The sequence below is a fragment of the Cryptomeria japonica genome, chromosome 11 (genome assembly GCF_030272615.1).
Source record: "Cryptomeria japonica chromosome 11, Sugi_1.0, whole genome shotgun sequence".
NCBI lineage: Eukaryota > Viridiplantae > Streptophyta > Pinopsida > Cupressales > Cupressaceae > Cryptomeria > Cryptomeria japonica.
Genome location: NC_081415.1, coordinates 656,685,142 through 656,698,350, shown reverse-complemented (window position 1 = coordinate 656,698,350; position 13,209 = coordinate 656,685,142). Strand labels below are relative to the sequence as shown.

The 13,209-nt window shown below is 39.0% G+C and overlaps 1 protein-coding gene across 1 annotated transcript in view; it reads right to left on the bottom strand.

The window, feature by feature from the left end:
* Positions 1-573: 573 nt before the first annotated feature.
* The window catches only part of LOC131041187 (uricase-2 isozyme 2), a 99,239-nt gene continuing 86,603 nt past the window's right edge, over positions 574-13,209 (bottom strand). Inside the window, exons 6-8 of the mRNA XM_057974186.2 lie at positions 1,461-1,610; positions 1,273-1,351; positions 574-1,044 (exon numbers count right to left, since the gene is read on the bottom strand). Coding sequence (XP_057830169.1) covers positions 949-1,044; positions 1,273-1,351; positions 1,461-1,610 — 325 coding nt within the window. The 3' untranslated portion in view covers positions 574-948. The remainder of the gene's footprint in view (positions 1,045-1,272; positions 1,352-1,460; positions 1,611-13,209) is intronic.

Sequence of the window (13,209 nt, the reverse complement as noted above, 5' to 3'; positions counted from 1 at the left end):
TAAACTGGCTCCAAAAAGTCATGATTTCCGCATAACATGAAGGTTAGACAAAAATTACAGATCTTGGTCGTGCTCGGCAGAACTAGCTGAGTTTTTCATTTTTCGGAAAAGTGTATAACACGAAGGTTAGTGAGCCGCTTTGGAGCCAGATTAGCCGTGTCCCAAAAGTAGGGACCAAACAACGTAGGAAAGTATTTCAAAAAAATTGAAAGGACGATATTAAAAACAACTCAAACAAAATACTGGATTATAAAAAATAATCACTTTTATTCTTTCAACGTTTTTCATGGGAAAATAATTCATTAAAAAATTACAACAGTTTCCTTTTTCATTGATTACATATTCAATGAAGAACACAGAATTAACATGTTAACAAAATTGTTTTTTACAGTAACTTAGTACCTGATGCAAAAAATGACAGGAGATATTAAGCTTATCATTGTTAGAACATATTAAATCGACACAATCATCATAATTTAAGGATCACACTGGACGTTTATATAGTCATATCCTAAATTAAAATTCTATTTTATTTTTAAATGAAGAAAGCAAAGAATTGGAGAAACTGTAATCTTTTGTGTAAAAGTGGGCTCGTATTATTTCATTTAAGAAATTGCATTTGACAACAATCCAAAACCAAAAGCAGTATGTGAAAATATATCTAGATACATACAACATTGCTGCAACTCTGAGTATACTACACCATTGAAAAACTGGTCTCTGTTTGTATTCAGAAGCCTCAGTTCTCCCATGAGATTCGTTAGCAGGCAAATCAATATTATGTTCAATCTCTTGAAAGGCAACAGTAAGAAGTACACAAATATTTCACTGTCTATTTATTTCTTGATGGATGTACTATTTCTAGAAATGATAGAACCAACCAAGAGGGAAAACAATATCTGAATGTTTCTCTGGTACATCTAATTAGTACTGAAATTCCAATTCCAGCTACAGCTTTGAGAATGTAGATAAGTTTTTTCGTGTCAAGCTGGCCTCAATTGTCCCATGAGGTTCATCAGTAGGCAAATAGACATCATGATCGAACTGTGAAAAAAAATTAAGTACAAATAGATCATGTTCAATCTCCAAGGTCAAAGGCAAGTTTATCAATTCATTTTAAACTTTAAAGGTAGCAGTAAAAGTGCTTGTGCTTTAAACAAAATGGATGAAGGCAAGTAAAAATATTAGCTGCTGTACATCTTATTGCAAGGAAGCTAAGGAAAGCAACAAATCCCAAGACCCATTTGCCAAAACTATTATGTTAGTCTTTACCTTTACGATATTTGGCAGGTTGACAGGTAGGAAATGGAGGTTGGGCATGCTCAAACGAATTGACTCAATCTCTGGAAATCTGCCAAAAACAACTATTATTAAGAACTAATGTGGTGAAAAATAACTCCAGAAAAATTATATGTGAAAGGAAGCACTGGGCCTCTATCAAAACCTTTGGCAAATCAAACCTGTGCAAGACAGCTTTTGCCATAAAATAGAGAGTATTTTGTACAGAAGGGCTGTATACACCCTCATGTGGTGAACCAAAGAACACATCAACTAGTAATTTTCGCACAGAAATGTAAGCTGTTGTATAGCAAGATGGCTTTTTTGAGTATCTGCAGCACAGAACCATGAAAACAACAAATTATGACTTACATGCATTCAGTCAAATAAAATTGCATTAAGTATTTGTATTTCTAGAATAGTTATAAACCCATTCGCTTAAAAGTTATAAGCTATATACTAATATGCTTTGGAATAAAAAATGTGGTAGGTTGCATGCCTTCTGTAAGGAAGATTTCACAAAGTAACCCAAAAAATATAATCTTCAAAAGGGCAGTCATGTAAATTCACACGTGTTTTGTGATCTCTATTCACATAATTTTGCAAGGATCCTAGGTGCTAGAGCATTACTGGGATTTCTGCAATGTTGTAAGACCCTGTTGTGACGTCTTTACACATCGCCCCATTGAAAATGGGGACCCCTTGAAAATGGGGACCCCTCACTTTTCGCTTTTTAGAGTAAAAGTTTTGCCTAGTTTCCTAGTGTTTGCCTAGTGCCATCTAGGGTATTTTTGAAGTTATAGGATCAAGTTGCTAACGTTGATATTTTAATGATCCTAAGTTTTGCCTAAGTGTTTGACCTTTTGAACGTTAACGTGTTTTTAAACACGCGCATCAGTGATTTTAAAGTGCCAAAGTATTCCAAGACCTTTTGGAGTTGTTTTCTCACTCCTAAGGTATTATTTAAATTGATTTCGTACTTTATTCCAATATTTTCCTAGCGTTTTGCTCATATTTTTGGAAAATTTGCCTGAGTCCAGTCTAAATTCAAAGTTTCTAAGTGATTTTGAGTGGTTAAAATGATTAAATCCTAAGGGAAATCCATATTCCAAGGGTTAGAGGGTCAAATTCCATGCTAGAGGTGCTTTTTCCCTCACATTCCAGACTACCCACCCCATTCCCCCACTCAAAATCCACACTACACATGGGTTTCCCCTGAAATCCATACTGGCTATTATTTTCCACCACTGTTTATCCATACTGTTGTGACCATTTCACACATCGCCCCATTAGAATGGGGACCCCCTCTTTTTGCCTTAGGTTTTGCTTTCTCTTTGCTCGTTTTTCTCTCTGCTTTTAGGGTTTTGAGTGAGTGAGTGGTCTGCCTGGGCTGGCTAGATTAGGGTTAAACCTTGGAAGCTCATTTTAGGGTTTCTTTCAAGCTAAGTCTAGTCTGGTTTAGAAGGTTGTTAGTCGTCTGCCTGAAGCCTCAGGATTGCCAGAATGAAGCATGCCTTTCAGGAGAGTCAAATTGGTTAGATCAAGGAGCGGGAGAATGGGTCTCAAGTCAGGATAGGTCTAGATTGAGGGTTTTCTTGTCAGAGTCCTGTTGGTTTCCCTGTCTGAGTCAGTTGAGCAGAGTTAGTGAAGAAAAGGAGTAGGTTCGATCAAGTTTGATGGAGGATGAAGCAAATTAAGGTATGACTTGGCCTGAAAGGGAAATTTCGCCCTTGACCCTTCCAGAGGGTCCAAGGCGAAAATCATTGTAAAAGCTCTTTTTCTCCTCATTTTTGAATAAGTGATACTTTCTAAGGCATGTTTGGAGGAGAATTGATATGTTTTGCCCGGAGATGGAATTAATGGATTTTTGAAGAGCAAGATGATGCCTGAAAGAGGATTTTCGCTCCTGACCCTTCCAGAGGGTCCAGCGCGAATTTCATCCTAAAAACTCTTTCTTGCCTTAGATGGAATTGCAAACTTGTTCCTAGCTTGGAAAAGGACCTAACTTTGCCTTGTGAAGTAGTTTGAAACATGAAAAATGAGCAATTTGGCCTGGAATGGAGATTTCGCTCCCAACCCTTCTAGAGGGTCCAAAGCGAAAATCTTCTCAAAACTTATTCCTTCCTAACTTTGGCTAAGTTCTGATGTGCAGGGTCTCTTGGAATGAAGATTGGATGATATTTGATACCTTTGAAGATTTGGAAGTGTTGAGAAATGATGAATTTTGGCCAAGAAGGGTAATTTCGCTCCTGACCCTTCCAGAGGGTCTAGGGCGAAAATTTTCAAATCCTTCTATTTTTCTTGCAAAAATCTAGTCAAGCTTGGCATAGATGAAAGAAGAGTAGTGCCTTTTTCTTGAGAGGTGAAATCAACTTGAAATGATGATTGAATTGAGCCTAAAACCTAATTTTCACTCCTGACCCTTCCAGAGGGTCCAGGGCGAAAATCTCTATAGGAGGCATTTCTTGCTTGGTTTGGTTGAATTGAAGTGTTAAAGGCATGATGAAAACAAGAATGAGCATGTTGGAACCCTTGGGCATGTTTGATAGCATTGAAAATGAAGGATTTTAGCCAAAATGGTGAATTTCGCTCCTGACCCTTCCAAAGGGTCCAAAGTGAAATTCCTTGCAAGCCTATTCTTTTAACCTTGTTTTGGCTTAAGACCTTATCCATTGGGTGAAGGATGTTGTTTAGTTACCTCTTGAGGTGATTTTGAGTTGGAAAAAGGAAGAATCAAGCCCAAATCATGATTTTCACTCCTGACCCTTTCAAAGGGTCCAGAGCGAAAATCCTCCTAGACCTCATTTCCTTCCCTACTTGACCAAATTGTGATGCCCAAAGCATGTTGAAAAGAGGAATGGACATGATCTTGCTTTGAGAAGTGTTTGATAGCATTGAGGGATGGAGATTTTAGCCAAGAAAGGTAATTTCACTCCTAACCCTTCCAAAGGGTCTAGAGCGAAATTCCTTGTAAACCCATTTTTAACCTTTCTTGGACATGAAAACCTTGTTCCTAGGGCAATAAAAGATGAAATCCCACTAAGCAAAGAAGTTTTAAGGTGAAAAAATGAAGATTTTTGGTCAAGATTGCAAAAATCGCTCCTGACCCTTCCAGAGGGTCCAGAGCGAATTTCCTCAAAATCACCTTTTGCTATCAAATTTTGCTAAGCCAAGTATGGGATAAGGTCAAGCATGGAAAGAATTACCCCTGGGAGTGAATTGAGGTTGCAAGAAATTATCAAAAAGTCAAGGAATTGAGCCAAATGGTGAATTTCGCTCCTAACCCTTCCAAAGGGTCCAGAGCGAAATTCCTAAAAGCACCTATTTCCTTGCAAGGTCAAAGCAACTTTTTAGTTTTTATGGCTTGAATGGGCGTGAGGAAGAGTGTTTTGCATTTTGAAGCTAATCGAAATTGTCAAGAAGAAGCAATCAAGCCTAGAACATGATTTTCGCTCCTGACCCTTCCAGAGGGTCCAAGGCGAAAATCCTAAAACCTATCTTTTCTTCCAAAGATTGGACTAGACCAAGCTTAGACATGGGTGTGAGAAGACATTTGAATTGCCTTGAAATGGAATTGGAATGCTAAGAATGCAAATTTTGAAGCCAAGAGGGAAATTCGCTCCTGACCCTTCCAGAGGGTCCAGGGTGAAATTTCCAAATCCTCCTATTTTCCTTGCAGTTCATGATTGGATTTTGGTTTTCAAGACTCAAAGAGGAGTAAGACCTGATGTTCTATCACTTGGAAATGATTTGAAGATGAAAGGATGAAGGAATTGCCCTGAAACCTAAAAATCGCTCCTGACCCTTCCAAAGGGTCCAGAGCAAAAAATTCAAAACCAGTACATTCCTTTCAAGTTTGTGCTAAGACAAGGCTAAACCAAGCTATAAAAGGCCTTTGAGACCACTTGTGAGTAGGTGTTTGTTTCAAAATTTGATGATTCTAGGTCAGAGAAGGAAAATCGCTCCTGACCCTTCCAGAGGGTCCAGGGCAAAAATCCCTCAAACACCTATTTTGCCTTGCAATAACGAACCAAGCATGTGTGAAGTGAATGAAGAGGATCATTGCCTAACCTTGTGAGGTTGATTGGAGTGAGGTTGATTGGAGTTAAAATGATGGAGGAGTAAGCCTAAGCAAGAAAAATCACTCCTGACCCTTCCAGAGGGCCCAGGGCGAAAAACACTAAAGACACCTTTTCCTCCAAAATTCAAGTGAAACTAAGCCTGAACTACAGTAAAAGATGCCATTTGGAATGCCTTGGTGAGGTTTTGGACTTACAAAAATGAGAATTTTGAGCTCAGGAGAGAATTTCGCTCCTGACCCTTCCAAAGGGTCCAGAGCGAAATTCCCAAAAGGTGGCATTTCCTTCAAAATTTTGATGAGCTAACCCAGTGATGGAGAGAAATGAACCCTGGAGATTGCCTTGGAGGAGGTCAACGATCAAATTAAGGTGAATTTTGACCTAACAAGCAAAAATCGCTCCTGACCCTTCCAAAGGGTCCAGGGCGAAATTTACATTTTCACCTAATTACTCATGAGAAATGATAAAAAAATTGAAATGCAAGACCTTGATTAGGCCAAAACAAACATAAGCTTGCCTTCCGGGAGATTTTGGAGTGAAGGGAATGAGGTATTCAAGTCTTAAATTGAAAAATCGCTCTTGACCCTTCCAGAGGGTCCAGGGCGAAATCATCAAAAAACCTATCATTCAACCTTGATTGATTAAGTCCAAGGCAAATTGCCAAATTGTGAAGACAAAGTCATGGAAATTTGCAAAAATGTAGGTTGAGAAAACTTCAATTCGATCAAGTGAACAAGCCTGGATGGGTTCAAACAGGTCTTGAAGTGAACCTAGACCTTCATCACTATTGAATATTTCAAAGCCTAAGGAGAAAGGAAGCTCAATTAAGCCTCAATCAAACCTCCATATTCCCAAATTTTCACCAAATTTGCTAAAATTAAGACATTTGGAGAGGTTAAATTAAGTTCGCATAATTTGAGGCCTTTGTAATTGAATTGATTAATTTTCAAGCCTTAAAATAAATGTAAAAATCCACCCTTAAAGCTTTGAAATTAATTCAAAAATGAAAAAATTAAGTTGAGCGCTCAATATTTGTTATTTTGCCTTTATTTGCCAAGTCCGCCATCCTTCAAAAAGGGGGTTTTATTTCATTTTATTTCCTTTTTGTCAAGTCGGCCTCAACAAGAATTAGGGTGAGCGCCCTATATAAGGAAGGAGTATTGTTTCAAAATTCGAATCATCCATTCATTCCTTCTTATGCGAATTTGAGGAGCACATTAGAGGAGCAAAATCTAGCAGATTGGAGGCGAATTTCTTACTAAATTGGAAGCTAAATTCCAGAATTTGCTAAACCTTTGGAGGCTAGTGGAAGCGAAGTTCTTTTGAAGGCTAATTGAGGTGTAGTTCATCCAAAAGAAGGCCAGAAATTCAATTTTTTGTCCAGCAAAATCTGATCTTCTTTCTTCCATTTACCAAGGTTCATAGTTAAGCATTCAAGGAGAAGGTATGAAGAATCCTTTTGAAGTTTCTATTCAAGACTTATTTTGATTTCATAGCAATCCTTTGAAAATCTAAGTCTTGTGCAATCTGATTTTCATTCATAATTTGAAAATTCATAATTCTTGAGTTATCATGTCATTTTCAAATTAATGTTTTGAACTATTCCCTTGAAAGGTCTTAAGTTCTATGCTTTAAGGTATGATACTTTAAGACTAATTTTAAATTTTTGTGTAGGCATCAAATGACGACCCCCAAAGCCGGAGGATCTACTAGTCGGCAAGCTCTCATCAAAGAAGATCAGAGGGGCGATGAATTGGAGACCAGGATCGTGTCCAAGTGGAATAATGTCGGAGACACCAACTTAGGAAACTTCAATGTGAAGAAGTTTCGAGAGGTCCCTATATTGGTAAGCCATCACCTGTTGCAAAGAGGATAATCGAGAGTGGCATCATCATGGCGGCAGGTTTCCCTCCCGCAGTCAAGTGTCATGAGTTGATGATTGAGTGTGCCCGCCACTATGACTCACAATCAAGGATGATCGTAACCAAAGACGAGAACATCTTAGCCTACCTTTCAGAGGAAGCTATAAGCAAAGCTCTTCATCTTCCGGACCATAAAGACATGATTTACAAAAGCTTAGAAGGAGCAAGGTCAATCTATGAAGATGATCTTGAGTCTTGTTTGAATTTCATCAATAAGAATTGGTTGCTCAAAAGTCGGCCTCACCTGAACAAGATTCCCAATACACCACATAGGATTGACTTCCAGGAGGAATACAGAGACTTGATAACTTTGCTCAATCGAGTTATAGGTGCTTCTCAATTCGAAAAGTGGATGTTCTTCTTCATAGAAGTGATAGTTCAAGGAAAAGGAATGCTTCATTGGGCCAAAATCATTAGCAATTGTCTGGACGTACAGTTGAGAAGGCTAAGGCCCACCAAATCATTCCACATGAGCTCATATGTTATATATGCCTTGATTAAGAGTTTCGAATATGCAGGGCTATCTCACAGAGGAGTGATTGGAAGAGGACCCGAAGAGATAAGAGTTTGTGATTCTTATGTTCATCTGCATCATCCGCCTAGAAGTGACTACAAGTTAGTCAATGACACCTTCACGATGAACATTACCAGGATATTGCAAGGAGGAATTCACAATCGACTGTCTCTAGATGCACAAGAGCTTGTGAAGAAGTATGGCGCATGGTTCATCCAGTTTCAAAAGTTCACATACATCAGAGTTCACGGGTGTCCTTCACCACCTTACATGTTGCCAAGATATCCAACAAACAGGATAGTACTACTTGAGGTGACTAGACAGTTGGCAGCTTATGCGAAGGCATCCAGACACAAGCATGGAAATGGGATTCCCGTGCCCATCATACTAGGGAACTCAGTTGAGGTGTGTCCTAATACTCAAGCCGTGGAAGATGCAGAGAAGGAATTATCTTTATACTCATTCACATCCTTTGCCTCGTGAGAGAATTTTGACCCTCATGGTTATATGGAGGAGACAGTCGGTAGAAAGTAAAAGCATGAGTTTCAGGTGGAGGACTTTTGGATGAATCTCCCAGGTGATTTAGAGGTTAAAAGAAAGATGCATTCCAGGCTACCCTTAGATCTCATCAGGAAATGCAAAGTTTATAGAGTAGCCGATCAAGCTCAGGATAATGGTAGATACCTCCAGTCGTCCTATGAGAAAGAGGACAAAGAAGTGAAGATAGATTGGAATGAGCCCGAGGTTTTAGACTTGAGGGCTTTGATGGCTCCCGTTTTATCCTGCACTTGCAGATGGGTGGATGTACAGCATCAAAAGTTGAAGGAGCAAAATGTATCAATGACATTTACTTTGGAAGCAAGACCAGAAGAAGGAGAAGCAAGTGTGAGTGAGAATACTTCTCATTCCAAAGGCTCAAAGAGGAAAGAAGGACCTGAAAAGAAAGAACCTTCCAAGAAGAAGCAGAAAACAAACCCTAATCACCCACCAAGCACATCTTCTAGGCATGAAAAGGAGGCGAGTCAAGGGGAAGATTAGAGGCAGATAATATATGAAGTTGATGAGTCTATGGAATCCATGGTACAGAATGATAAACAAGAGAAAGGACAGACACCTCAGCATTCATCAAGTCAATCTCCCCAAGTTGATGCTAATGAGCAACACGAAGAAAAGAATGATGATGAAGCAACATCTCCTTTCTAGGAAGATAGGCCACTACCTAAAGAAATACAAGTGAGGGAAACAAGATCTGCCATTCCTGATTGGCTGAAAGAGAGACTAACAAGGGTAGTTGTGGTTGAAGAGGAAGAAGATGTGTTTGACTTGGAAAGCCTTATAGGAAATTCTCATGAGCTAATGGAGAAGAAGAAGGACACAAAGATATCTAAAGTAATTAGAGATGAGACAGGTTCCAGGAAAGTGCAGGTAGCTACACCAGTGGTGGACAAATATGAGGATGAGATTCTTGCAGATGAGTATGACTTAGAAACATTTGAGCTTGGTCCACTTACCTCTGAGCAAGTGATGGAAGAAGCAACTGATTCATTTGAAGCACTTAAAGACAAACTTAACGAAGAAATGGAAAAGAATAAAAAGCTTGAAAGGGAGGTCAGTGCTTGGAGGAACTATTTTAGTCACCTTAATCAGCCCTTGAGACGTCAGGATCCAGCAGTATCTCCTTTACAAGCACTCCCTCTTGAATCAGTAGGTGAGGCAGAAAGGGTGAAGAGCTTGGTTCAACTTATAAGTTCTTGGATTGATAAATCCCACACGGTAGCCATTGAATTTACAACAAGAATGATGAAGACAGTTCATCGAGCTATCCAGGTCCTTGAGATTATCCATAATCTAATGATAACTGTAGCTGCATTCGCTCACACTAGAGATGTTATCATCCCTGTCTTACAAGTGATCAGACAAACACCAAGACGGATTCTGGCACAAGAAAAGATAATGGATGGAGGAACCCATAACCTCCTACAGTGGTCAGCGCTGCTCCAGATGAAAGAGGTCCTTTTTGAAGACATCAACACCAGATGCAGTCGAGTTGAAGGTATCATTCATCCAATTCAAGATAAGGTGTTTGAGGTGTTGTGTACCATTCTTGACAGGCGGATCAAGATCGAGACAGATGTGGACATCCAAGAGTTGGAGGATAGAATCAAGGTCATCTTTTGCAAAGAGGAGAACATCATCACAGATAAGCAACGAGATTAGATGTACACTACTATGTTCCTGATTGAGAAGACCAAAGAACTTGAACTTGGATGGGAGACAACTCTTCTCACTGCTTTTGATCAAGTTCTTCACTTGAAAGAATGAATGAAGAATCTTCCTAAGATTCCCATTGCTGAGATTGAGGGAATTGTGTCTAGATTCATTGAATATGCTAAGAAAGAGCATAGGAAAGGGAACAAAATTCTAGATGAAAAGTTGTTATAGGATGATGTGGCAGCTTAATTCCTATTGGTCTATGTCTCCTCGATTTTTGTGCCAATTCTTTATTGGCTATGGATTAGTGATGTTTATCTAAATGGGGACTTTTTGTAACAAACCCTAATTAGGGTTTAGGTGTCAAAATCTTAGCCATTGATCTTCTTTTGATCCGGGCCATTCATTGTATTTGAGGATGCTATATATACTTTCAATCATTTCATTTCAAAGGTTTGGAGAGAAAAGTTAGAGAAGAGAGAGAGCTTAAAGAGAAGAAAGTTAGAAAGTTATTGTTGTAGCAAGATTGAGTAGTGAAGAAAGAATTTTGAACAATTGTTGTCCATTTGGCTATGAGATCAATAAAATATTGAAGTTATGGTGTTTTATTGTAATACTTGTGGTTATCTTCATGATTGTTTATCTTCTTGAATCACTCTTAGTCAAAATAGCATTTAGATTTTAAGTTTGAAAGACGAAGTGTTGTGCTTGATCTTTGATAAGATTCATATTCCAAACCACTAGCTTCTTATTGATTGTAAGGACGCCTTGTGTGGTCAACTGGAAACCTTGAGATTGATTAAGAATCCAATCATTCTTGGAAGTATTGATATGTATCTCTATGATAGTATCTATATCCTTGATGATTTGAAAAACTATTGAATCCCCTTAGAAGATCGCATCAATTTCAATAAAGTTGTAATTTCTTGGCAAAACTGAAATTGGTAGAATCTTATCAAGTCTAGTCTTCATTGAGTCATTCTTAGGATCAGTTCAAGTATTCCTTCTTTGAAAACCTTATCTTTTGGCATTTTTTGAAAATCTGTTAGTGTTAGGAAAATCCTGTTCCTGCTTTTGGAAAGAAAGTAACGTGGACAAGCTTTCTTTGAAAGTACATAAGGCCCCTTGAAGAAACAGCATATACAACGACCACTGGTGCTTAACCACACGTAGAGATCCTACAACAAAGAGCCTTGAAGTCATCTCGACTGATCCTTTTTGCGACATCTTCAGCATTCGGAGACTTTATTCAAGAGAGGATAAGATACCTCTGGGTATTTTATTCTATGTTTGGTCGTGTACGAAAAACACATCAACAGAATTGGCGCTAGAAGGAGGGCCTTCTTACACGAAAGTTTGATTATCAAAAGGAACAGAACTATCCGGAAAATTAAAAAAAATATATATATTTTTCAACATAATCATGTATCACGATGGTGTTGCCACATGAAGGATTGAATGAGGTAGTGCAACCTACCTAATTTGGAAATAGGCAACATTCAAGAAGACATTGTTTCAGGATTGAACGACTTAGTGTGGAACTTAAGGAGAAGTGAAGCTGAGTATAACAGAGTTAGAATCATTTTGGAACAGAAACAGACAGAGTTGAAGAACGCCAAAGAGCCGCCGCCAGAGAACTTCGCAATCAAAGGAACTTGCAATAATCTCCACAAAACAGATCTTCATGCTGGATCGTATTGGTTCTTTCTCGCCTGAAAAACACCAAAGAATATTGAGGTCTACACCAGGCACCAAAAATCTGATTGAACTTTAGTTCACTTCAAGGTCGAAGCGGGTCAAAAGAGAAGATACTCCAAGGGAATCTGAATCAAGATTAGAAGGCACTTCCGAGTCATTACAAGCTCCATCTCTTCAAGAACAAGTACAAGCAACAATTCACACAAGTATCCAGGCAATTTCTCAACCAGCAAGCCAAGTCAGATCATCAAGCTCTCAATCAAGTTTCCAACCTTCGGGAAGCACGATGGCTCACAATGCTCCTCCTCCTCCTCCTCTTGCTCATGTGCTCAATAGCGCTACATGGATGATCAATAATCCATCACCATTAGAATTTGCAATCTATCATGACATGCCAAAGAATCCGGAGAATTTCTATCCCAAATTCAATGTCAATGATTTCAATCGTACAGCAAAGGATCATATCAAGATGTTCGAAGATCTTCTTCGTAATAGGCGAGTTGAATATGGAGATGTAGCATGTAGGCTCTTTCCCTACTCATTAGGAGAAGAAGCATACTTCTGGTTCATTCACTTACCAACAGGGTCAATCAGGACTTGGGATGCAATGAAGGATACATTTATTGCAAAGTTCGCTATCCCAACCACACCAGCTGAGCTGTATAGGCAGTTTGTTGAGATTCGAAGGAGAGAACATGAGCCGATCACTTCTTTCAATAACAGGTTCCACAGGGCTTACACGATGTTACGACATCCATATCTCATTGCTGACCCAAGAGAGATTTATTATGGAGCCTTAGATCATCTCACTGCCATGTTCGTAAGAACTCATCCGATCCCGAATGATCTAAACGCAGCATATGCAAAAGCTATTGAAGTCAGTAAGCACATGGGGCAGAATATTACTGGGCCGCTACTTCATATGGGACCTACTGCAGCATCGAACCAAATTCAAGCAGTTAGTTTAGCCTTGGCCAATTAGACCCCAGTCGTGAATCCTATTCCGCAAGCAACATATCCTAATATGCAGCCGTCAAACCAGTTGGTTCTTCATCTTGGAATTGCACTTTCACAAGCCCCACCAGCACAATCTGTGTACCTGCAAAATGCAACAAACTCTTCAAGAACATAGGAAGAAAAGGACGAAATGAAAGAGTTGATTAAACAAGTCAAGAAACTGTCAACTGAGGTAACTCATTTGAGGAATCAAAATAATCAACTTCAAAGCATGCAAAGGATCAACCAAGGCCAACAAGCAAACAATCAAAATTTCCAAGGAAATAATAATCAAGGTTTCAAAAACAACTATCAAGGAAACAACAATCAAGGCTTTCAAAGGAGAACACGGAATATAGCTCCTAATAATGGAAACGTGGTGACGCCATTAGACAACCCATCAAGTTCATAGAATCAAGAAAATCATCCTACCAGTAAAGTGTTTCTAGCAGAGGCGGCCTTGTCCAGCTGGTGTAGACTCCACAATACAAACCAACATTCTGAGTTGCAG